Here is a 27,082-nt window from a genome sequence, read left to right on the forward strand (position 1 = left end):
ACTGGGGCAAATAGCTCTTGAATGAGACCCCAGGTTGGCCTGTGTCCAGACTGAAAGAAAGAGGGGAAAGGACAGGTGTTCCAGGAGAGCAACCAGCCTGCACTAAGCATGGCTTCTTAGGGTTGGGAAGAAGCAACTGGCAAGAAATAGAAAATGGGATTACAGAGACAGCCAGCCAGCCAGCCATCCATTCAATTAGTGATTCATTCAATTAACAACAAATATTGAGCACTGTGGTAGGCCCAATAACATTTCCCCAAAGATGTCCATGTCCTAATCCCTAGAAACTGTGGATCTATCACCTTACAAAGCAGACTTTTCAGACATGATTAAGAATCTTGAAGATGGTGAGAGTATCCTGGACTATCCAGGTGGACCCACTGCAACTACAGGGGTCTTAGAAATGAATAAAAGAAGACCGGGGAGTCAGAGAGGGATTTGAAGAAGATTCCCTGCTGGCTTTGGAGGTGGAGGAAGAGACCAGGAGCCAAGGAATGTAGGTGGCCTCTAGAAGCTGGAAAAGGAAAGCGCATAGTTTCTTCCCTGAGACCCTCCAAAAGGCACTCAGCCCTGCTCACACCTTGATCTTAGGTCAATGAAACCCATTTCAGACTTCTAACCTCCAGAAGTATAAAATAAGAAATTTGTACTGTGTTAAGCCACTAAGTTTATGGTGATTTACAACAGCAACAACAGGAAACTAATAAAAGTACCTTCTACATGACAGGCACTGTGCCTGAGGCTGGGGCTACAACTGGAAGCAGGTTAGAGATACAGCTCTTGACCTCATGGATTTTTGGCCGTTGCATTGAATGGTAACCTACTAATTGCAAAGCTGTTTCATTGTGGTCCGGGGGGGATACTTGCAGAGCAGAAGCCTGTAGCACCCGGGAAGTCTACAAAGGATGCCTGCCTCCTGAGTGAGCCCAGGGTGGCCTGGGTGAGGAAGAGTGAAGAACCTTACTCCAGAGCAATACTGTCCTGTGGGACTGGAATGTGAGCCACCCATCTAAATGCAAATGCTCTGATGGCCACAGGTTTTTTTAAAGTAAAAAGAAATAGTGAGATTAATATTACAATATATTTTATTTAACCCCATATTCCAAAATCTTATCATTTCAACATGTAATCAATACAAAACATTGAGATAAATTACTTTTGTTTTTGGTTTCCCAGAACTCATTCTTTGAAATCTGTGGGCTTTTCATACTCACAGCACATCTCCGCTTCGACTAACCTCAAGTGCTGCAAAGATACATGTGGCTGTACCTTCCATATTCAGTAGAATGACACTGGAGAATGAATGGGATTTATTTGTGAGGGCAGGTGGGTGTAGGGTCCATCGTGGAAATGGGGTCAGGGAGAGGGAAGGGGGAGCATGGTGGCCAGGGGACGGCACACATGCAGGCCGGAGGAGGAGGGGCAGGCCATGGAGGGAGGGCAGGCATGCAAGAGGAAGAGATGGGTCATGGAGTGGGGGCATCGGACCAAATGGGCCTGCGGAGCTGGGTCCCAAGAGCAGCAGAATCCATGGAAGGATTGTAAACTGTGGATCAGCATGATCAGATTGGGGCTTTTCAAACAACTTGAGGACAGATTATAAAATATTTAGATAGGATAGAGAACAGTCAGGAGGGTCGGAGTGTCCGCCATGGGAGAGAAGATAAATCCATCCTGACTCTCTCCCCATGCCTGCTCTTTACTCTGGAGGTGAACAAATAAACTCACAGGCCTAAAAAGTTCCATGAAGAGCTCCAGGGAGCTCCGTGAGCTGGAACATGTCTTTGCAGGTTGCTTCTTTCAGAATCCAGAAGAGGCTGAGCTGATCGTACTCACCATCATCACCAAAATCACCACAATCACCATTAGTACTTCCTGAGCCTTTCTAATGAGCCAGACCCTTTGCGGAGCCCTTTGTTTATATTAACTCTTCTAAGCTTCTCAACAATCCTACCAGGCAGGGATTACTTTTATCTCCATTTTACAGATGAGATAACAGAGGCTCGGGAAGGTTAAATGACAAAGCCACACAGCCATGGAGTGGCGGCAGTGGGACCCAATCCAGGTTGTATGGCTCAGTGGTTCTACAGGCCTGGAAGGGATCTGGAGCCAGGCACATGCTGGATGATGAGGAGCAAACAGACTGCCTGTCTCGGAACAGTGCCAGAAAGGAGCTTCTCCGGGCGCCTGGGTGGCTCAGTTGGTTAAGCGACTGCCTTCGGTTCAGGTCATGATCCTGGAGTCCCTGGATCGAGTCCCGCATCGGGCTCCCTGCTCGGCAGGGAGTCTGCTTCTCCCTCTGATCCTCCCCCCTCTCATGCTCTCTCTCTCTCTGTCTCATTCTCTCTCTCAAATAAATAAATAAAATCTTTAAAAAAAAGAAAAGAAAAGAAAGGAGCTTCTCCAAGCCTGAGTCAGAGCAGCAGAGATCTGGGTTCTTCCCCTTTTGAACTGAATGAGTGATCTTTCCATTTCAGCCCAGCTTTATTTCAGAGTCCTCCTCTCTGTTCATTTCAGAGTCTGTGTCCACCTTTAGATATACTCTCCGAAAGAGTGCCCCTTCTGTCCCTATCGGCCTCGCAAGGTCAGTGACGTGTTCCACTCCTCTCAGCAGGCTCGCAGTGATGGTCTCCTTCCTTCCTCCTTCCCTCCCACCTCCCTTACTCCCTCTTTCTTTTATGCCAGGTCATCTTCTTAGTGCCCTCATACCCTTTGCGTTCAGTCTTATAGTCTCCTCCTGAAAGGTGATAGATGAGGCCATTGTACAGATTAGAAAGCCAGGCCAAGGAACACACAGGACTCCTTTCCACCCCCACACTGAAGCTCTTCTCTGCGCTCCCATTACCACCAGAGCCTTTCCCAGAGCCTATGTAATTTGGCATTTGGATTTATCCTGCTGACTTACTGGCACTTTAAAAGCCTTTTCTAATTGGTATCTGTTCTCAGTGAGATTCAATCTCCATTATATGAAAAAAGACCCTCTTACTGATTCCTTGCCTTGCCTTTTTTTGAATACAGCAGCAGGTGTGTCTCTTGAATGAGGATTTTTTCCCCTCAAATGAGTTTGCATTCAATTAGCTACAAATATGTTCTGTGTGTGCGCATGCACACGGGTCTAAGTATATGAAGACACACATACATGCACATTCAGATTATTTGAACACAAAATCCAATGAGCTGAAATTCCATTTTTGATGTAAATGAGTAAAATTTCTTCATGAAGCATTGTAAGGGGCATTCAGCTCACACTGTATTTAGAGATCAGCATCTCCATTTTCCCTATTCTTCCAAACATCTCTTCAACTTACTGCAAAGAATGCAGGTCAAAAGTATCTTAAGAAATCCTTGGTCTACAGCATGTCCGCTCTTTATTTTAAACCATCTTAAATATATCCTTATCATAGCCAATGCCCTCCAGTATTCTAAAGGCCTTTGTTGCATAAGCAATTTCTCCATTCCGTGGTGGCTTATCTGACAGTTTCCCATTTACTTTCTACTTATTATTGCACTTGACTTTGAATTTTAAAACCCCACTGTGGGTTTAAAGGATCTTGAAGGACAAAATAAAAAACCTAGATTAACAATTACTATAAACCTGCTAGAAAGTAAAAAAAAATTTTTTTTTCTTTTCTATTTGGGCCAAAGCAAAGGCTTGAAGCTCAAGTGTAATCCAAATGCATCATATAATGAAGCAGATATCCTGGAAGAGTGTCTTTATATTTCACTCAACTCTCTGCCTGACTTCACTTCATTCTCACTAACTGAAGATAGTCTGAGGATGATGCCTTTTTTATCTGAATTCTGGGGGAATACTTGAACATTAAGCCTCATTTAGACTGAATGAAAATTCATTTTCTTGCTGCCTTCTCTCTTGGCTCCTTTTCTGAGCTTTAACTGAAAGGAACAGCACCAGGCTGTACACCATGCCACCTGAGTTTCTGCACCCCCAGAAGCTCTCTGCCCCAGGTAAAGACCCCCAGTGTTTGTCCTAAGAATGGAGAAAACCCAGATGGGATTCTTAGGCTCTGAGACTCAGAAGAAAGAGGCAGCTGCTGATGGAATAGCCAGGCGTCAGCTTCAATGAGAGGGCTATGTGGATATGCTTGACCTCACTCCCCAGGAAGTCCCTGCAGCTCCTAAGTGCCCCTCTTCGTGCCTCTTCTCTGCCACATCTCCTGTGTGTATTCTCAAGAGTCTGCTTAGTTCTGCTCAACAAGGCTGCCCTCAGTGGTCCATTCTGGTCAAACATCCGAAGAGCAATAGCTAACATTGTGTCAAGTATGCCACGTGGCAAGCACAGTTCTGGGTGCTTGGGAAATAATCGTCCATGTATTCTCCACAATGACCCTATCAAATGAATACTATTATTCTCTCATGTTACAAATGAGGACACTGAGGCCCCAAGCGGTAAAATCAGCTTGTCCAACATCACATAGCTAGTTGATGGTGGAGTCAGTTTATAAATTCAGGCCATCTAGCTCCAGGATTGGTGCCCTTAACCACTGGGCCACACTAGCCATGCCCCCGGGTGCTGATTCTTCCAGGCTCTGTGCTAAGTAACACACAGGTGTATTTTCACATGGTCTTCTCAACAAGTGGGTGTTGCTATTGCATTTTTATAAGATGCATATCCAAGTCATTTAGCTCGTGAGTGTAGGAGCTAGACAAATTTATTTCTTCATTCAATAGACATTTATTGAACATCTAAATGTCCTATACTCAGTGCCACAGATACGGAGGTGAGAACAGACATTGTTTCACACTCTCATGAAATGGGGCAGGCAGACATTTATCATATTATTCCACAATGAAGCCATCATTGCAAATTTGGGTGAGAAGGCCCAACACAAGAAGCCAGTGCAGGGGTTCTGACCTCGCTGGGGTTGGGGGGCATGTGCTGGGGGCTTTCTCAACATATCCCCTGGGACCCATCCAGGGGAATCCAGGTGACAGTGGGGGTACTGGGGCACAGACAGGGAAAAAAAACTATTATCAACAAAGGAGCAGTGTGTGCGTAGGCCTGGCGGGGGAGGACACAAAGTGAATTTGCGACACTGGAAGCAGGCCAGCATAGCTAGAATGCCAAGAGCCAGGGGAGGGTTGTGGGAATGCCTTGCCATCCATCATTCCATTGGCCGTTCAGTTCCCTCAAGGGGAGGGATTCCACTGACCCTACTATTATAGCAGATTCTTAGCAGCAAATTTTGCTTTTCTTGTTTCATGAAACAGTTGCTAAAAGCATGTTCTCCAGTCTCAGAAACACGGTTTGTGATATGAGCAGGCATAATTTCAAATATCTCTGTGATTTACCGTCACTAACATAATCCGTCAGGGCTCCATTTGCCAAGGAGACCATGCAGGTGAAAACCCTTGTAAACAGTGATGTGCTTTACACATACCCATGTTATTATCCTTAATAACAGCTCGTTCTGGATGATGCATGAACCTCTTACAGGAGTTAATATATGGAAAGCATTCAAAATGGTGCCTGGCTCCCGTAAACAACTATATAAGTGTTAACTATTATTTCTACTATTCTGCCTCCCTTTTTTTTTCTTTCCCCAGGCTTGGTCTGAGGAGGATCTGTGCATCACAAAAACTGTTTTATGTGTCCGTGTTCCTCTTCTCTTACAGGCCAGAACAAAATCTGCTTCATCCCAGGCATGGTGGGACCTATATTGGAGATGACACTTATCCCTGAGGCTGAGCTCCGGAAAGCCACCATACCAATCTTCTTCGACATGATGCTGTGTGAATATCAAAGGAGTGGGGATTTCAAAAAGGTAAAAAAAATGAGGCTGGAAACTCATGCCATCCTCCCTAATCCCTAGCCCATTTCCCTATAATAATATCCTCGTTCCATCTGCCTGGGCTTCATTCAGGGGCTTGACGGTAGGATAGGGACATTATTCATGTGCCCAGAATGACCTGGCAGATCGGATTTGGTCACCATTCTATCATGCTTTCCTGCCCAAGGCCAAGATTAAAATGCACTTTCTTGCTGTGGATCAGCTTGGTCCCTTTCTCAATAGTACAAGTACCCTACTTCCCTACCTAGGAGTTCCCTCAGGGTGTGTCCAAAGAGCCCACCGCTCCCACCTGCCCCCATCTTGTGCCTGCCTCTGTCCAGCACTTTCTATTCTGGGACAACCTGGAAGATTGATATTGTCTAGAAAGAGCTGACCCTCCCAGGAGTCATACTCAACCATGAGTCAAAATTGACAGCGGATGGTGTCAGAGGCCCGTTGCCCAGGAGAGACCTGTGGAGCTGCCATGGCAATAGGAGGCTTTCCCCAGCATGGAGGGAGTGAGCAACTTGCATGAAGCACAAGTGTCTTTGGCCAAGTATTTTCATTGAAAAGTCCTGTCAAGCTTAACGAACGAGGACCACTTTCTCAGCCCAGTCACTACAGAAGCTTCTGACAGTGCAGTAGGCACCCATTTCCATGATAGGTTCCTGGCAGTGTTCGGTAGTTTCACCCAGTTCAGGAAGGTTGGTGTTTAAGTCTTGTCAGGCTGCCTTAGTGGTTCCCTCGGATCTTGACCCCCTGTCCTCTCCGCCACACCTTCCCATCTGGTTTTACCCCTAATGGGCTCTTCCTCCTCCTCCCCCAGCATTTCTGCCTCTCATTCTAGACCATCTCCTGCCACCAAACAATTTCCCTTAAAATAGGTACTTAAAAGGCAGCAGGTTCCAAACTGCCTTTCCTTAAAATCCTTACAGATCTTACCCCTTTCTTGCTTATTGGTTCTCTAATCCTCACCCAGTAACGTCCAAACCCTTCTGCCTGTGTTCAGGGCCCTCCTTGCTCTGGCCTTCGGTCAGCCTTGTCAGCTATTATCCCCACCTCTTTTCCCACCTCACCTGTTCTCTAGCTATTCCCACAGCTCACCTGAATTGGGGTGCCTCGGTCAGCATCTTCCTCCGTGTGTTTCTCCTTCCTGCTACTACTCTGCCCTGTTCACAGTCCTGCCTGCCAACACCTAAACTCCTACTGATCCTGCAAAGTCTATTGCTGAACTGGGTCCATTAAGAAACCTTTCCCTCTATGCCTACATCATTTTATCTCTCTGAGGTATGATGATTATATACTGCCTTGCCTTATACTCATTCCTGAGTATTCTCTGCATCTTCCTCATCCTTATCTAATAAAAGTGATGATGATGATGACAGAAATGGCTGCCATGAACTGGGTGCTTACTATGTGCCAGGCACTATAAGTAATTTCCCTATTCAGTTCATATGATCTTATTTATTGCAACCCTATGAGTTAGGTAGCATGATCATACCCATTTTAAAGATGAAAATATTGAAGCCTAGAGAGGTAAAATCACGTGCCCAAAGTCATACGTCAACAAAGAGATGGGGCAGAGACTGCAACACGCAAGTCACTATAGTCCCCAAACCATGCTGTGCCTACGACATTATCCAGTCCCTGGTATTGTCACAGTAAATGTTGGCTGACTAAAAGAATACATGGCATTCTCTCCAGCAATGGTTTCTCAAAATATATTCCATGGAGCACTAATCCAAACAGATGCTCTAGGGAAGCGGGTTTCGAGGCTGAATACCTTTGGAAGCCACTGCACATGGTAGCCCCTCTTGGAGATTTCCAGTGCACATTAACATAGTCAAAGCACTGAGGCATTCCACCGTAAACAGACCTGCTCAGTTTCCCAAACTTATTTGTGCAGGAAGTATCAATTAGCTATGCCATTCTGCCAATCACCTTGGAAAACATTGTTCGAAGGGGGAAAAGACACTACAGGTGGTCCTCAACTTACACTGGCTCGATTTACGATATTTTGACTCTACGGTGGTGTGAAAGTGATATACATTCAGTAAACAACCTTACTGTGAATTTTGAATTTTGCTCTTTTTCTGGGCTGGCAACATGGAGTAGATTCTCTCTCGTGATGCTGGGCTCGAGTCAGCCACTCGCTCCCAGTCAGCCACATGATCATGAGGGTAAACACCTGCTGTACTTAGAGCCATCCTATGCCTATACAACTACCCTTCTTTCACTTTCAGTATAATATTCAGTGAATTTCATGAGCTAATCAACATCGTATTATAAAGTAGGTTTTGCATTGGATGATTTTGCCCAACCATAGGCAATGTAAGTGTCCTAAACATGTTTAAGGTAGGCTGGGCTAAGCTATGATGTTCAGTAGGTTAGGGATTTTAAATGCATTTTCAGCTTAACTATATTTTCAACTTGCAGTGGGTTTATCAGGACCTAACCCCATTACAAACTGAGGAAGATCTGTAATTAGCTCTGATGATACCAGTGTGAGAGGGTACTCTCCTGCCCAGGGATTAATTAGCAGGAGCTCTCTAGTCCCAGAAAGGCTAGTGGCCAGCTGTCCCCTCGGCGAAGAGCCTGAAAAGAAATCAGGTTCAGGAGGTCAGATAGAGGAAGATACCATATCCAACCAGGTGGGATCTGGGGGACTGGAAGGTGAAACCCAGAGTGTGTGTTTAAAGGCAGTTTGCAGTCTGCTGCCTTTTAAGGGGGAAGTGAAGTGTGTGAAGCTTGGGAACATGTAGAGGGCACACAATGTGAGATGAAGGGCATCACACTTACGCTCAGATCAGCATTCCCTCCAGAGGTGTATGCACAGCTGGCTCAGGAGATGTCCTGGGAGCAGGTGTGCAAAGGAAACACTCCAAGTACCTGATAGTATGCCACATTTAGAAAACAAGCAAGCCCTTCATTTCTGGATTATGATCTGACAGTTGTGTCCTCATGTGTTTAGTAGCCTTCAGAGGCTTGCCTGAGTATGATTTTTTTTTTTTTGTCCTAAAGGATTTCCTTATTGTGGCATCCCCATGACATCTACCCACCTGTTTTCCATGAATGGGGGTCATCCTTGGACTCCTCGCTCCAAGCTATGTTCCTTGTAATAATGTTCCCCAATTGCTTCTCCTAATTTTTCCCTTATCAAAAGAGACAGGACAATCAGACTGACTAATGGGGCAGCTTTCCATGAAAAAACCAGCTGTTGTGCTTGGCGGGAGCTCAGCTATGGAATGAGCAGATCCAGGCATGTCTCCTTGGTTCAAAGTAAGCAGCCCTGGAAGGTGTCCCCAGGAAAGGAGGAAGCCAATCCCTCATGAACCCCAAGCAGCCCTGATGGCCAAATCCAGAGTGAACCCTGGAACGGGGTCTGAAATCCAGGAGGCATTTCTTGCAAACTAGCATTAGGGAATGATGCCAAAATTATCAGCTAAGAACCAGGTGCCTGTAAGATGACAGCCTTACCTTTCCAAAAATTGAGTTTCTTAAAGGAAATAGCAGGACCCTTGCTCCCAGTTCACACCATGCCCCCTGGCCTGGTAGCCAACATCTTGTGGTACTCTTGCTAGCCTGCCTTTGCTCAGGCTCTTCCTTTGATTTCTTCACCTGAAGAGATTCTACTTAGTCTACTCAGAGATTCTACTTCAGCTGAGGCCTCACGTTCTGAGACAGCCCTTTGTGCTTCCTGAGGCAGTGGTTCATATGGATGCAAAAGACAGATTTGCTCAAGCAGGATGTGCAAGGGCTGCAACTAGGACAGGAAGGGGTTAGACACTGATGGACTTAAGAGGGGGTGGTGGTGGGGAAAAGAAGGCTCTGGGGTAATCTCTCTTTCTGCTCTGAGTTTCTTTTGCAACCCCATTGCCAGATTTCCCTGCCTTCTCCTCTAGCCCAAATAAGACAGCTGATGCATTTGACTGATAACTTTTATCCCTCATGAGTACAGCACTTCACCCAAGACCATCTCAGGGGTTTCTGTCCTATGCCTCAGACTGGGTGTCCCATCCCTGGTACACTCCATAATTCCCTTGGTGGGGCTATGGACAGGGCAGTTTCGGCAAAAGGAGCCTTGGGTTGCCACATTTGTATGTGGCACCTGGTATGACTGTACCTGGTCAGGGTGAAATGCATCTTGTCCTGCCTGCATAGGGCTCAGGCATATCACTTGTCCCACATTGCATGACGATCTACTCATATATCTGTCTCTGTCGCAAGACCATGAGTTCTTTTACGGCTGAAGCCAATCTCTCATTCCTGAACTAGCTCCTATCAAGTGCCTGTCATAAATGTGGTGGGAACCACGTCAGTGTTCCCAGGATGAATGGAGGCATTTAAACCTGCATCCTACCACATTTCAGAGGAAAAGCCTTGGCACAGGGAGGAGTATTCCAGTGAATATTTTCATAATGTAGAGTAATGAGTGTAGCTGACCTTTGCTTGAGTAATCCACAGAGGCTGGGTAGACCAGCTGTCTTCCAGGCCAATTCTTTGTGGAGGGAGGGGTTTTGGGTTTCTAGGTGAAGTTGGTGGGAAGGAGTAGGAGTCCTGGGGCACAGAGTCTGAGAAGAGTGGTTACCTATGATACAGATCGTAGAACAGGACTGTGGAACAATCAGCTTGAGGGTCTGAGCTATAGCAGGCAGGAGGTTCCAGAGGAAATCCCTCTCTCAGAGATGGAAGAGGTAATAGGATTGGATAGCAGCTCCTAGAGCAGCGGCTAGAACATAGCACAAGGTCAGTAATTGCTTGGTGAATGAATTAATGGACAGAAATATCAGTTTAGCAGGTCCCACTGAAACTGAGTCTTGGCATGGAGTAAGGTGGTGATCCAAATGGCTTAGAACATAATGTGGAAAAGAGCAATCGATTCAGTAAATATATACTGGACACCTACTGTATTGTGGACATTGTATTTTAGAGTCAGATAGGTTTGCTGCTTATGGGCTGGATAAATTTGGGTAAGTTATTTAACCTCTTTCAGCCCCAGTTTCTTTATCTGTAAAATGAATATCATAATACCATTATAGGTTCCCAAACCAGAGCTCTACAGGGGATGATCTGGAGCAGGCAGGGACAAGATCACTCCAAGAAAATTAGGAAGCTGCCCTGACTCCCTTCTTACATGACATTATTGTCTCCAGCTCTTCCCCAACCCTGCCCCAAGTCTGCTTCCATCCACCCCCAGAAAACCAGCATTTCATTAACAAAGGAGGCCACAGTCTGACTTATTGAGGCCAGTTCCACCCCTTCTATCTCTCTGCCAACCTGGCATTTCACACTATCTCTGCCCCTCCCATACAAAGTCAAAGTTAACATCATACCTTTGAAGAAGAGCTCTTGTTTCCTAAATTTCATACTCCTGCAGGATTCTAGGCACACAAATAATGAAAATAGCCAAGATGTTCTCAAGCAGTCAGGAGAGGCAGCAGAAGCAATGCAGGGAAGGCGTGATGCAAAAGTGAGGCCTCCATGAGTCATTGTGCTAGAAGAGGGAGGCCCACCCAGGAGGGCTGGGTTCCTAGAGTTCACTTCCTTTTCTCTGACTAGGGCTTTTTAAGATTTGTATTGGGCCTCTGTAGCATTGACTACTGTGAAAGTAGCCTGCAGCTGCTCCTTAAGGAATACCCACCTTGCAGGGATGGGGGAGGAGTCAACAATGTGATGCAGTTGTGTAGCTGTGGATGAAAATGGAATTGATTTGGAGAAGCCAGAAGCTCTGCACAGTGGCACAGCATAGTGTATGTTTGGGAGCAAATGCTGGGCCCTTGGGCCTACTCTGGTCAAGTCCATCCATCCTTTGAAACCCAAGACAAAGGTTCCACTTCCCTCAGTTTCCTTCTTTATAAAATAGGAATGATGATAACCATCCCCCTTGGCTATTGTAAAGACTAAGTGAGATTATGATGCTATTGACAATGACAATGTCAACAATGTCATGATGATAATTGCTAACAATTATTGAGCACTTACTATGTGCCAAGCGCCATGCTAAGCCTTTCACGTGTTTTCCCATTAACTCCTCCCAGCACCACTCTAAGTAGGTGCTGTTTTAAATCTCCATGTAATAGATGAGAAAATTGAGCCCCAGAAAGCTTATTAACTTGCTCAAGCTCACATAGTATGGAAAAAAGTCAAAGCAAGGCTCAAACTAAGTCTCTTGGATGCCAAAAGCTGTGCTCATAGCCACTCCAGAGCACAGTCCCTGATGGGGAGCAAAACCGGCCATAGTCTGCTCTGGGATGTGCCTGACTGAACCCTCACTCTCTGACCTGCCCTGGAGGGCTCAGGCATGGTATGGCATCATCCAGCTCTGCACAAGCCCTGGCACCCTGTAATTTCCTTCCCTGCAGGCTCTTTTGTGACCCTGTGACAAGTGCTTATTTACCCCATGCACTTCTCTGCTCTAAAGGCAAGTTCATCACATGAGGAGGAATCATGCCAACATTTACCATTGAACAACTCAGACAAGAAAAAATGCTGTTTTTTCTCCCCCAGAGCTGCTTTCCAGTAACATTCAGCAGTAATAGCAATAACATTAGCAGTAATCATAAACAGATGAGTAAACCCAATGCATATGTGAGTTTATGCTTTCCCCTGGCGCTTTATGTATGAAATCTCCTCCAGCCCTCCTAACTACCCCCATGCAGTAGGTACTACTATTATATTGATAGGCCAAATCTGTCCTGCTACCTGCTTTTGTAAATAAAGTTTTATTGGAATACAGCCATGCTGATCTGTCTATGTATTATCTATGGTTGCTTTTGTGTTACAGCAGCAGAGCTGAGTAGTTGTGACAAAGACTATCCAACCTGCAAAGCCTAAAATTTGCCATCTGGCCCTTTACAGAAAATGTTTGCTGACCTCTAATATAAACTCTGAAACAGGATTAGAAAGACCTACTAGCTTTCCCAAGATGGTGGAGGGAAGGAAGCAGACACGTCTAGACTTCCAGACAGTCTAACATCAGAGCCCATGCTTGTAGTCCTTCAGCTGTATTCTTCCTGTCCTAGGCTTGCTTAGTAGACATCTCTAATCAACATAGCACCAACCCTTGACTCTGGATGATATTATGCCTACAAGATGCTTAGTACCATGCATCATATAAGGTCCATGATTCAAGTGCAGACTGGCAGCCCAGACCCTTGTCATATTGGCCCCCATCTAGGTCTTCATTCTAATTTTTTTCCTTTCTCTCTTTCTTGAACTCTGCTCCTGCTGAACAGCTTTCCTCATTTTTCTCTGCATTCCTACCTCCACCCTTTGCTCACTATTAGGCATGCCTCCTGCCTAGAATTCCCTTCCTTTTCATATTTATCACAATCCTATCCATCTTCCAGGTTTTATGTATCTCCTTCCATAAATCTTCCCCAAATGTAGAAACTCACAGAAAATTTTCTCATTTGTGCTGTGTCAGCTTCTGGTCCTTTCCTTTGGCCCTCAGCACACAAAAGTGAGGGAACAATGGCACACAGATGTGAGCTGAGGGAAGAGTGACTCCAGCCCCTGCCTTCAATCACCTGAAGACTCCAACCAACTAGACTGGGCTTGATCCTTTGTGCACTGAAAAGAGCCTGCCAAAAGGTCTCTGTCATTCATCTGAGACTTTAGACAAGCCACTTAAATTCCCTGAGCCTCTCCTTCCTCATGAGTATTAATACCTGACACTTACTGAAGTAGAGCCAGTCCAGGGCTATCTGCTCTTCATGCACTTTCACATTTAACAGTGATCCTCCTTGGGGCACCTGGGTGGCTCCATCAGTTAAGCAACCAACTCTTAATTTCTGCTCAGTCATGGTCTCAGGGTCATGAGATCAAGCCCCACATCAGGCTCCATGCTGGGTGTGGAGGCTGCTTGAGATTCTTTCTCTTCCTCTGCCTCTGCCCCTCCCCCCTGCTTGTGTATGCTCTCTCTCTCTCTCTCTTAAAAAAAAAAAAAAAAAAGTGATCATCTGTAAATATGACCTCCAGACCTCATGGAGATATTTTAAGGACTGAGGGTAGAGAGGTTGGGTGAGGAGCCAGTGGTACCCACCCAAAGACTGCCTTGACCTTGGTGACCTTTGCCAAGGGCCTCCTTCCTTTCTCCAGATGCCAGTTTCTTATTTAATGGTAAAATTGAGAAGTGCACTGCATGATGTGGATGGACTCATCAGGGCATGTTATTAAAACAGTACAAACCGTTTTTACATTACAGACATGAAAAGGGACCCAGTATGGCCCTTTATAATATTGAAAAAACCATGAACTGAAGTGGGTGAGATGCTTCTTGATGGTGAAAGTAGGGAGATAGAAAACTCTCCGTCTTCACTGTAACAAGATTTGGTGGGACTGTGGGTATGTGCTCACTTTCAAGTCACTTACCTAGTCTGATCTCTGACCATTACAGTTGTCCCCAGTCCTTACTCTCTGAGGCATCAGCTCATACAAATATGACAGCTTCAGGTATGGATGAGCTCAGGGGCTCAGCTTTTCTCCATCTCCCCCTTTCTGCTTTTCTCCGTATTGGTGTTCCTAGGCACGGTCTTTCATTGTGGTCATCTCCAGCAGCCTCAGGCTTACAGCCTTCCATCTTCATGTGGAGCAGACAGACTTGCTAAGAGTTCCTGAGCCTTTATTAATCTTAGTGTCTAGATGATGAAAGATACTGATTAAGAGCTAGGCCTGGGTCACGTGCCCGTACCTGGAGCTAGGAAGGCATGGTCAGCTGCATTCCGGAGACTGAGACCAGGACCAGTGTGATCACCAAAGTATGGAGAAAGGTATGCCAAACCGGCAGAAATGATAGCTGTCCATGACACTGTGCCATTCCCTGAAGATGCAGGGCTCTGTCACATACCTCCATGTCTTTGCACATGCTATGCCCTCTGCTCGAAATGCCCTTTCCCCTTCACTCGCCCTTCCCACTCCCTCCTTCCTTCTCTCTCCAGTGCTTACCATCTACTTTTCTTCCCCGTGCTCTGCGGAACTCCCCAAAGGCAAGCATAACATCCTGTTCTGTGTGCACTCCCCATTCCTGGCACTGACCCTGAGAAATGATAGGCGCTCCCTAAAGCTTTGGTTAAAATAACAAATTGACTGGGCGCCTGGGTGGCTCAGTTGGTTAAGCGACTGCCTTCGGCTCAGGTCATGATCCTGGAGTCCCTGGATCGAGTCCCGCATCGGGCTCTCTGCTCGGCAGGGAGTCTGCTTCTCCCTCTGACCTTCCCCCTCTCATGCTCTCTCTCTCTCTCATTCTCTCTCTCAAATAAATAAATAAAATCTTTAAAAAAAAAAATAACAAATTGACTAATTTCAACATTCGGCCTCCTAACATTGTTATTATTGATTTCCATGTCGTATTTCTTCAGTTTGAAAATGAAATCATCCTCAAACTGGACCATGAGGTGGAAGGGGGCCGAGGAGATGAGCAATACATGCAGCTGCTGGAGTCGATGTAAGTTCAGCGCCCCATGCACGGGAGGAGCCGGGGGGTGGGCTGGAAGCTGGAGGGCTCAGAATTCCAGGGCCTTCAGAGGCTCTCTCCTCCCCCTAGAGATCCATCTGGTGGCTCCTGGTATTGGAGAAACTTCACTTTTAAAAGAAACCTCAAATATCTCTCCCTAGAGTGGCTGTTTCTTTGATATTGATGGAATGGGACAGATAAAAAGAAACTTTGCTGTGTTAGGAAGGGGAAAACAATCCACCAAAATGTTCACTTTTGTTACCTCTTTGCTGTGGAAAAATTCTTGCTAGTTTTTCCTTTTTTCTCTTTTAATCTTAGACAGATGTTGATCACGACCAACATATAGGGAGCGCATGAAGCACACGGATGCCATGCCAAATGCTCTCTGCACACTGCCTCATTTAGCTGCATTTACTCTCTGATCCCCAGGTCACAGAGCTGGCCCCTGAGGCTCATGGGAGGGTCTTGTCTGAGGAAACTAGAACAAACTAGTTGGGTGGACAAGCTGGGACCCGAACCTGAGTGAGGCAGTGCACAGTGGTCAGCACTGAACTGGGAATCAGGACACTGATTTGTTTTAACATCTTATTAAGACATAATTTATACACTATACAGTCCACTAAACATGTACAGTTCAATGGCTTTTAATGTATTTGAGAGCTATACAATCATAACCACAATCAGTTGTAGAACAGTTTTGTTCCCTCCCAAAAGAAACCCCATGTCCTTTAGCCATCATCCCCCCTACTTTCTGTCCCTGTGGATTTGTCTATTCTGCACATTTCATATAAATGGAATCAATATATGGTCCTTGGTGCGTATTTCCAAGGGTCATCCATGTTGTAGCAGGCGTCAGCACTTAATTCATTTTTGTGGCTGACTGATATTTCACTGTTTAGACACCCCATTTTGTTTATTCACTTACCTATTACTGGACATTTCGGCTGTTTCTACTTTTTCACTATTAAGAATGGTGATGCTATGAACATTTGTGTGTAAGCTTTTGTGTGGACATATGCTTACAGTTCTCTTAGGTATAAGCCCAGGAGTGGAATTGCTGGGTCATTTGGTAACTCTGTTTGGCCTTTTGAGGAACCATGAGACTGTTTTCCAAAGTACTGTACCACTCACATTCCTACCAGCTGTGTATGAGAGTTCCAGTTTTTCCATATTCAACCTAACACTTGTTAATATCTCTCTTACTAATTAGAGCCATCCTAGTGGCTGTGAAAGTGATATTGTCATTTTGATTTGCGTTTCCTTGATGGCTAATGATGAGCATTTTTTTCATGTGCATATTGACCAATTTTATATATTTGGAGAAAGACATTGGGTTTTAACCCTGATCCCACCACCTATCATCTCTCTAACTCTGGGCCAATCACATCTTTAGCCTCAGTATCTCCATCTATAAAATGGGAAGAATAAGCCTGTGGTTATTTTAAAGAATGAATAACTATAAAGCATCTGGCACACAGCAGGTAAAAGCTTAGTAAATATACTTTGCTCAGACACCTGACTCCCAGTTTCTGTCTCCATGTCAGTTGTCCCCTTTCCCCCAGGACTTCATCCAAGGTTCAGGACTGTGGCTCATTTCTTCCTAGTTGTATATTCTCTGATTTGTATGACTCTCTGATATAACTCTGATTTTGGATTCTTTTCCTAATCCTTTTTGAATATTTCAACTTTAATAACAAAAGCAAGACTAAAGGCTTTGCTCTAACCACAGTGACCCTCCTTGCCCTGCTCCATGGGCAGAGCAGATTCCCAGCAGTACCATCCCGGCGGGCCCTGTCCCCCTTCTGTTACTGTGCACAACCCTCACTAAACACATGGATCGCAAAGGTAGCTCAGCCGGAAGGAGAAACCCACTGTCTGCCCCTCGGGTGGGTATCAAGACTGACTGTCCAGGGTAAAAAGTGACATTTTGCCTGAGTCAATGTTTATTTTAAAGTTCTAAAAAGGAAAATCTAAATATTGACCATAAGTGAAACCATTTATAGTGCTGGCAATTTCCATTTTTATAAGCAGATGGGGCTCTGTGGCAGTCTTCAGATGATCAACAAGGATTTTCAAATCCTTCCTGAGTGATTATTTATAAAAGGAATCCTTAGAGGTTGAGGAAATCAAAAGTAGCTCATTATTTTTGCTCCTGAGAGAGAGGTGTGAATGATTTCTACAAAACTAATCAAACACAACCGGAGGAGTCAAGGTCCCATTAGAATGTCCAGGGGCCAGGTCCTTGCTTCTTCCTTTGAACTTTCTGAGCCTCAAGTTTCCTTATCTGCAAACTGGGGATAAAAATACTATCCAGCTCTTAGAGTTTTCATTGAGATTATGCAAGAGAAGTCATGTAAAGTACTTAGCACAATTTCTGATAACTAGTAATTACTCTGGAAATATTAGCTATTATTATTATTATTCTCCAGGTAGATACTGATGTGGTTATTTGAAACCATGAACCTACCTGGCATATCTCCTCCAGGCTAGTCATCCTCAGTTCCTCCAGCCCATCTACTCAGCCCTTCATTCAGGGCTTCCACTGGTATGTAGGACCTGCTCTGGGCAAACACAGTCCTGTGGGTACACGGCTTAGGAATATGATGGTGCCTCTGTGAATAGAGCAGGGCTTCCCTTCCTGGGGCAGCTATAGCCCTGCATTAAGGCACAAGGCTTAGGGCATGGAGTGGGGCTGAATTTCAGCCTTTGTGGGCTCTTGTGCAGTACACAAGCTATACAACCTTACAGAACATCCCACTCCTCCTTACCCTCAGAACTGTCCTCATAGCCCACTCCCGTTTGTCCGTAACTGTCTTAATGTGAAGGTCCCACATTGAATGGAGTAATTAGACGTGCTATCCTGCTGTATGCCGTCTGCCTGAGAATTTTTCTAGAAGTGGCTAGGGAGCTGGAAAGCTGAAGGGGGCAGAGAATGTGTTCTAGGGCCAAGATCCCACCCAAGCCAGTTCAGTACCTGAAAGAGGACCTGTCATATGTAGTGCTGCATACATCATTTTTAAAGGAGTGAATGAAAACCCAGTTCCATCAGCACTGACAGAGTGGGCCTGGGCTCCTCCCTCTGAAGGCCTCCCACACTGAATGCAAATCAATTTCAAGGCCGTGTGAGTTCCCTCCAGGCCCCTCAAGGCAGGAGCTTAGACCTGGAGTGGCTGGCAAGGGTTCTGCCACCTCTCCTTCCGTTGAGTGAGGAATTATCTGCATCACCTGGAGATTCCCAGGACCCCTTTTCATTGTACTTGTCCTCTATTGTGGATTCAAAGGAGAGGAACAGCTGGGTGACCTTGGCAGGACCCGTGGGCCTCATGCCTCCTCTGTACATTGATGATGTTAATAATGCCCAACTCAAGGAAATTTTGTAAGTATTAAACAAGATAACCAATAAAATGGGTTTGCACAGAATCTGGAACACAGGAAGTACTCAGTAAATGGTAGTATTATATACTATGGTTAGTTTTTATTTCTGTATCTGCTTCCTCTGCTACACTGTGATTTCCTAGAAGTCAGTGTCTTAATGATTTCTGAATCCCTAGTTCCTAGAACAATATCTGTTGAGTGGATGGATGGATGGTGGATGGTGAACAGCTGGGTGATTTCCAAACAATCTGCCAGTCCGTCTCACCGATCCTAGACCATGAGCAGCTTTCTTACCCTATGCCTAAAGAATAGTGAAACTAAGAAAGCCAGGACTGTGTTCTGAACCCGGCTTCACAAAGGACCAATAGCACTAGCATCATCCAGCTTTTTAGAAATGCAGAATCTCAAGCCCTAGCCCAGATCTACTCGACCAGAATCTATTAACAGAATCTCTTTTTTTTTTTTTAAAGATTTTATTTATTTGAGAGAGAGAATGAGATAGAGAGAGAGCATGAGAGGGGGAGGGTCAGAGGGAGAAGCAGACTCCCTGCCGAGCAGGGAGCCCGATGCGGGACTCGATCCAGGGACTCCAGGATCATGACCTGAGCTGAAGGCAGTCGCTTAACCAACTGAGCCACCCAGGCGCCCCTTAACAGAATCTCTTAATCCCCACATTATTCCCATGCACATCGAACTTTGCAAAGCCCTGGACTAAACGAGTTGTTCTTAACGTTGGCTGCATATTGGAATCACCTAGGGAATTTTAAAAATAAAATACTGCTACCTGGCTCCCACTCCCAGAGATACAAAGTCATTGATTTTAGGGTGGGCATTGAGCTTTATAAAATGCTCCCCTGCTGATTCTGACATGTAGCTGGGACTGAGAACCACTAGTCTGGCTGCACTCAGGCCATGAGATACCTTCTGGGTCTGAGCTGCCTGGGAGGCTGTGAGGAATCACACTCCAAACACTGGGCAAAGCTTTGTCACATTGTCATTAGCTTGGGAAACAGGGCTGGAAGTGACCGTCCCAGAGGGAGTCAGGCACAGCTGTGACTGAGCCAGACAGGCCTAAATCACAGGGCAATTTGCATCTCTCATTGAGAGCCAGGGAACAGGTGCTTCTCCCACGGAGAAGATGGATTTGTCTGATCACAGCCACAGTTGGAGATGTCGCCTCCTTGCAGCCTGGTTTGGCTTCTGGGAGGAAATGACCCTCCAAAGTCCTTGCCTTTCTCACCTTTCCCTCCTAGGAGCTCTTGGGACCTAAGCCGCCATGGGGAAAGTAGCCAGAAACAAATAGTAGCCTGGGTAATGCTTGTCTACTCAAGATGCCTGAGAACATGCCACAGTGTTTCTCTGTGGGAAAATAGGGAAGTATTTGGCTTGATTCCCAAGGTCACCCCTTACCACCAGAGTGATTTGGGAAGGTCATTTAACCTCTCTGAGCCTTGATTCCTTCATCTATAAAATGAGGGGAATAATTTTTACCAGTCAGACTTACTGTGATGTTTTCTTAAGAAAAAAGTGATTAGAAAAAAAAAAAAGAAAAAAGTGATTAGTACAGTGTCTGGTGCAGAATAAGTGATTAATATGAAGTAGTCATTAATCAAAGTTTTAATCCATCTGTCTCCCCTTGCCTAGCCTGTGGGCCTCCTGAAAGTAGACATGATTTTTTTTATATTTCTTATTTTATCTTTCTCCCCATCCCTACCCCACACAATGCCTATCATAGGGCCTAACAACTCATCGATGCTTAAGGAATGCCACATTTTTTATTTTTGATTTTTTAAATTTAGAATACTAATATTATAACAAATGTAAATTTTTCAAATAACATATGCACATTTAAATTTTAAAAATGAATACTTCTTCTCTATTCTCCCACCTAGACCCCTTGTCGGAAGCAACTACCATTAAGAGTTTGGTGTTTATCCTTCCTGACCATATCTGGCACATTTATAAGCACACAGAGATACATGATGCAGACATGCACCTCTGCTCACAAACGCTAGAGCCAGAATGCTGATATTTAACAACTGTGTGACTTTGGGCAAGTTAGTTGGCCTCACTGTGTCTTAGTTTCCCCATCTGCAAGCATCCCATCTCGTAAGGCAATGATGGGAGATTAAATGAGTTACCATTTGTGAGACATTTGGAATAATGCCTGGGACATGGTAGGTTCTATGTCAGTTGGTTAAATAAAAAATAAATTGTTCTGAGACTTACTTTTCTCACTGATCTGTATATTTTATAGAGCCTTTTCAGCATATTGAGGTCTCATACTTTTTAATGTCTTCATAGAACTACATTTTGTGAATATACTTTAATTTATTAACCATTTGCCGATTGATGGACATTTAAGATGGTTTCAACTATTTCACTGTAGACACGATTTGTAACTATTATAAATCTTTTCTGTCGAATAGATTCCCTGAAGTAGAATGGTTGGGTGGGAGGGTATGTACATTTACAATTTTGATAGATATTGTGAAAATTGCTACTCAAAAGGTTGTACTGATTTACTTCCAATGTGGATGTGTACAAGTGACCATTTCTCCACACCATTGCCCACACTGGACATTTTTTTTCCCCATTCTGATGGTGGACGAAAAAATCAAATACTTGTTAAACTGTATGGACAAATAAGTATATAAATGAATACGTGACTGAATAAATGAACAAAATGAGCCAACACATGAACCAGAGGAGCTTGGATTCACTGGTTTATCTGCTCCCCTCGCCCACCAACACACTGGCCATGAGCTTACTGCCCTCCCATCTCTGCCCACAGCCTGATGGAGTGTGCTGCAGAGCACCCGACTATTTTCAAGTCGGTGGAAAACTTTGTGAACCTGGTGAAAGGCCTCCTGGAGAAGCTGCTCGATTACCGGGGTGTGATGACGGACGAGAGCAAAGACAACCGCATGAGCTGCACCGTGAATCTGCTGGTATGTGGGGTTGGCCACCTTGCCCCAAGATCCCATCAGACCAGAGTCCTGGGGGGCAGGCCTGGTTTGGGGGTTCACTATGCTTTTGTTAGGGAAGTAGTGCTAACGGCTTCGCAAACCAGACAAAAGTGGGATCAAATTCCTACTCTGCCACCTGCTAGCTTAGCTCTGTGACTTGAGGCCAATAACTTCACCGTTCCATGCTCAGTTTCCTCATTGATGAAATGGAAATGAGTGTTTTCTTTGGTACTTAACACATTATATGGAAAGAAAGTGGCACTAGAAAGTGTTAAGAGTAGGAGCTTTGGAGTTACATAGCTCCTGGGTTCTAATTAATAGAATAGACAAGTCGAGGAAGTTTTCTGAAGGTTTAGTTGGCTTATCTGTTCTATAGAAAAAATAATAGTACCTATTTCTTAGGTTATGCGGTCCAGGGGCATGGTTAAATGCTTACTACATATTAGTTTCCTTCTCTTACGGAATGGAGTAATCTAATAACCAGAATTTACAACAAATTAGTATGGGCCAGGCTAATCAGAGCAGCTAATCTCAAGTTCAGGCCCTTAACCCCTACACCATATGACCTGCCAAGGGCCAACTCCTGAAAAGTCTCCCTTCATATGTCCTGCCACACGGTCATGAGACAGGTAATAGCAGCCCCAGCATTTCACACCATCACATCAGCCCACCCTAAAGTGGTTTAAATGAATGACGTTGGCCAAAAGACCATGTGGTCTATCCATTATATCAATGCCCCCTGACATGCTCAATGCTCCAGCAATATAAGTCCTGTCCTATAGTTCCTTTGTGTGGCCTCTGTTTACTCTAAGTGGACTCCCTTTTTAACAGCCTAGATATTGCCATTGATTTTCTGAAATGCTAAGGTGAGTTTAAAAATCCTGATTACAGCAGAAAGGAATTCACTGCTAATAACTCCACTAGGTCCAATTTACATAAAGAGCAGGAAGAGGGGTTTTCCAGGAGTTTAGCAATTTCTCTCTATGGAGAGACAGAAGTTAGTTGAAGAAACTGACTTTCAACAGTCAGACTCTGACCAGGGAGAGAGTTTGGGACAGGCAGATCCACAAGCAATTAGACCCTGCTAGCTTTTGGTGTGGCATAAACATGGCATCAGGAAGGAGGACAGGGGGAGGGTGTCAGGGGAGCTGAGGTCTCATGTGGCTTTGCCACCCACTAACTGTGTACCCTGGGACACATCACCTCGCCCTCTCTGAGCCTCTGGTGCACGTGGGTACATTGGGTTAAGCCAGGGTCTTCTCAACGTATGGCTCATGGGTCAGACCATGACCTCGTGGCTCAGAATTTGTAAGGACTCATTTACAAATGCATGAGATTAGGATCTCTGGTGGTGGAGCCCAGGACCACTACTAGTATAAATGACCCCTGAGCTTGAGTCAGGCTTCCTAGGTATTGCCAAGTTTAAGTGTTTTTGCCTGTGGAGTCTCATCATAACTCTTCATACTGCTGTACCAACAGGGGTTATGATCCATTATTCTCCTTGGGATCTATTACTATTCCTATTACTCTGATTACTGCTATTACCCTGAGTCCAACCAGCTCCGTCTGAGTACTAGGTCTGAGCTTGTCAACATCAAGCTGGGCTGCCTTTTGTTGTAGACTCTGTCAAAGTAGACTGCCTCAATCTTGACAGCCCCTCTCAGTGCAGCAAATAGCTCAACTTCACCCCTAGTATATGATGGTTGAGGTACCCCCTCTGTCCCTTTACAGTCTAAGGATCAGGGAAGTGACTTTCAAGGCAGAATCTCTTAAGAAGGGTGTTTGATGCATTCAGGAAAATAAATTTTGTGCTCCCATCTCAGGGTCCCCAGATACTAAACAGCAGTCTTCCTCACATCTCCTTCACTATACCCTCTACCCCTGCTGCTCTGCAAAGAAAAACACTCATCACTGTTTTTCCTTCACTACCTAGAATTTCTACAAAGATAACAATCGGGAAGAGATGTACATAAGGTAAGATTTTGATTTTCTAAAACCCAGACCTGCTGTGTCATTCTCCTGCTCTGTATCCATCGATGGCTCCCCACTGCCTTCAGGATAAAATTTAAACTTATCTTCTTAACACTAGGTCCCTCTGTATTCCGATTACCATCAATCTTCCCAGATTCAATTCCTTTCATTTTCCTATAAGCAGCCCCCCATACTACTTGGACTTCTGTGGCCCGCCATACTGTTTTGCTGTGTCCACAGACCACACTTTCCTTAACCCACCTTGTGGACAGCTGGTGAATTCCATCTACATTTGTTGAAGGCGGGCACATGAGGCCCAAGTCCAGGGTTTATGAAGCCTGTAGTTAGACCATTGGCCAGCCCAATTTCAAAGGGAAAAAAATACCAAGATGCATGATACCTGCTTCCTTGTAGGCATTTAAAAGACATTTATTTGAATATATCATGAAGGTGGGGGTTTGGAAGACATTAGCCTGGAGCAAAAAACTCCCTTGCCAATTTTTCTCGGAATCTCATATTTTTTTCTCCGAAGTTTTTTTACTGTTATTTTTACTCATTACAAAAATAATGCATACTTATTACCAAAACAACAGCAACAAAAAAACTCATAAAATACAGACAAAAACAAAAGAAATGACATAAACTCCCATAATCCATACATATTCTCAGACCCTTTTATATTTATATATAGATAGAATTCTATGCCTGCATATTTTTTACAAAAATGAGATCATATTGCTCATAATTTATTCTTTGCTTGACAAGAATTCCATGTCAACAGATGAATTTTAACATAATTTTTAATGAAACTATAAAATTCTCTTTCCAGAATATACTGTAATTTATATAGCCAATCCTATATTATTGAACATTTAAGTTGTTTCCAACTTTTTTCTATCATAAATAGCACAACGACAAAATTCTTATATGTATGTCTTATGTGTCCAAGATAAGACATACATATCCTCATATGCGCATATCCTCATGAGACAAGAGTCCACAAAGAGAAATTGACCAGAAGGTTAACAAACATTTTCAAGTCTTTTGACCCATTCTGTCAAAGGCCAGAGACTCCAAGTCTGAACCTACTCTGCTATTATTGCAGATATTTTTAGGTACTTAGTTTAGCATTATTCCAGGAATAGGAACTATCATTTGGATAAAAGATAATTCCATAGGCTGTCCTAAGCTTAGGTAGTATTTATAAAATCGCTAGACAGGACTTATTATAGTAGTGTAAAGCTTTGGAGTCCAAAGGGCCTGGGGTCTTCACCTTGTCTTCTCTGTGACCCTGGATAAGATCACTCAGTCTCTCTGGGCTGAGGTTTCCCCTTATAGAATGTTTCCATTCTACCTTCTGTTTTTAGGATTAAATGAGATGCTATAGGTAAAGTGTCTAGCACATGGATCTATCTCTCCAACCTCTTTTCTCTCCTTCCCATTTTAGAAACACAGATGGTGAGCCCCAGATCTCCATAAGCTCTGGAGATTTGAGTTCTGTTGTAATCTAGGAAAACCGCATTTGCCTAAACCAAACAATGTAACAGGATATAGTCTGGAAACCTGTTCTGTTTGGCAGGCATAGTATTTAAAAACATTTTTAAATTGGTTGCCAAAATTTTAAAATCTAGAGATTTTACATAAAAATAAAAATATCCCTCCTCTAAAAAACTCAGAAGGTGTGGCAACACTGAGCCCTCCTCCTGTCCTGACAAAATTGGAGTACTCTGGTCATGACATTGTCTCCATTCCCCACTGAACTTCACTGTGCCTACCTCACTCAAGCTGCCCATCTGACCTGTGTAGCTGTTGAGTTTGAATCCCTGGTCAGGTCCATCAGGGTGTTTTCCTTTGGGCTCTTTAGTAGATCACCAAATCCTTGAGTTGGCAAAGGAGAGGAGAGGGTGCCTTGATTGATCAGGGAGCTGAAAGTTGCAGGAAATCTGTCCCTCTGGCTGCTCTCTTAAAGGTTTTTGGACCCAGCTATCTAGGGATTTAAGGGACCAAGGATATAAGGTAGGGTTCAGCTATATACATACAAAACCTCTAAAGAAACCTGTAGAAACCTCTAAAGGTAGAACACATGCTCAACACTCCCTGCATGCAAACCACATGTAATTGCACTGATAACTCTGATTGATGAGAAGAAAGGTGAGGGACAAGAATGGAATGGCCATGACTATAGAGGCAGAAATTGCTGATGTTGAAACCCAGTTCTACCTATTTCTTGCTCTGTCTACTTTAACATAAATTTGTTTTCTTATCTATAAAAGGATGATTGGGAGGGTGAATATAACATATAAAGTACCCATTTGTTGGATGAATGAATGAGCAAATCTTTCTACCTGGGATGCTCATCCCTCATTCTTCCCTTTACTTTTAGATCCTAGCCTAACTGCCATGCAATGGAAATTTTCTAGAAGTCCCTCCTCTCCCCACCTGGATGAATCCTGTTCTCATAGTACCACAGACCTCTCCTTCACAACATAGATCACAACTGTATTTTTACAATGTAGAGTCATCCCAGGGTTCAGTACTGGAACCTCACATTGCAAAGGGAGAAAAGGAGGGAATGTGGTTATGGTTGAATAGTATATTCTCCCTACTGACAGCTCAAGGTCTCTACATGAATATCCAATCTTGAGGCCCTGATCCACTTCCTTTTCTTACCAGAAAATACACTTCTTTTATACCAAGAGAACACTGAAGACAGGGTAAGAACTATCCTTTATAGTGCTATTGCTTGTTCATTCTCCTGGAATGGTACAGTGTTCAGAGCACAGGCTCTGGAGACAATGAGCCTGGATCATGTTCCAGATCTTCCAGTTATTAGCACAAGACTTCTGTGATTTATTCATTTCCTCTTCCTTTATTTTCCTTACTTGTCATATTGCATTGGCCAGGCTCTTCAGTATCAAGTTGCATACTGGCTGCGATGATACTTAACTTCTCTAGGCCATAGTTTTCTCATCTGGAAGTGGGAATTCTCAACAAACCCATCTCCCAGGGTTGCCATGAGGATTAAATGATCTAAGGCTTTCGAAATACTTGGCATGGTACCTGTCACACATGAAGTATCCCACCAACTCTAAGGGCTGCTGTCATCACCCATGTAGGGGGAGCTGATTATCAGAGATGGAGGACTCCTTTGTGATCCTAAAAGGTGCCAAGTTGTTCTGTCTGAGTCCCACCTGGCCCTACCTCCTGCCTCCTTATTACTGAACCTGATAACCTAGCATATTTCCCTCCATAGGTACCTGTACAAACTCCGTGATCTTCACTTGGACTGTGACAATTACACAGAGGCGGCCTACACACTCCTTCTCCACACGTGGCTTCTCAAGGTACTGCCTTTCCAGTGAAAGTGATCTGTGCTAGGATCTCTATGGGGCCCTCACAGCAAATTAAAGAGTTAAGAAAGAAAGAGAGGTAGAAAGTGAGGGAGAAAGAGAAAAACAGAATGGAAGGGAAGAGATGAAGGGAAGGGAAGGGAAGGGAAGGGAAGGGAAGGGAAGGGAAGGGAA

At 44.4% G+C, this 27,082-nt stretch overlaps 1 protein-coding gene across 1 annotated transcript in view; it reads left to right on the forward strand.

The window, feature by feature from the left end:
* The window catches only part of DOCK2 (dedicator of cytokinesis 2), a 418,491-nt gene that overhangs the window by 356,072 nt on the left and 35,337 nt on the right, over positions 1 to 27,082 (forward strand). The window contains exons 33-37 of the mRNA XM_035014007.1: positions 5,635 to 5,783; positions 15,149 to 15,234; positions 21,413 to 21,569; positions 23,521 to 23,561; positions 26,812 to 26,902. Coding sequence (XP_034869898.1) covers positions 5,635 to 5,783; positions 15,149 to 15,234; positions 21,413 to 21,569; positions 23,521 to 23,561; positions 26,812 to 26,902 — 524 coding nt within the window. The remainder of the gene's footprint in view (positions 1 to 5,634; positions 5,784 to 15,148; positions 15,235 to 21,412; positions 21,570 to 23,520; positions 23,562 to 26,811; positions 26,903 to 27,082) is intronic.

Source organism: Mirounga leonina, unplaced genomic scaffold, assembly GCF_011800145.1.
Source record: "Mirounga leonina isolate KUSES-001 unplaced genomic scaffold, KU_Mleo_1.0 Mir_104, whole genome shotgun sequence".
In the NCBI taxonomy this organism is placed as follows: domain Eukaryota; kingdom Metazoa; phylum Chordata; class Mammalia; order Carnivora; family Phocidae; genus Mirounga; species Mirounga leonina.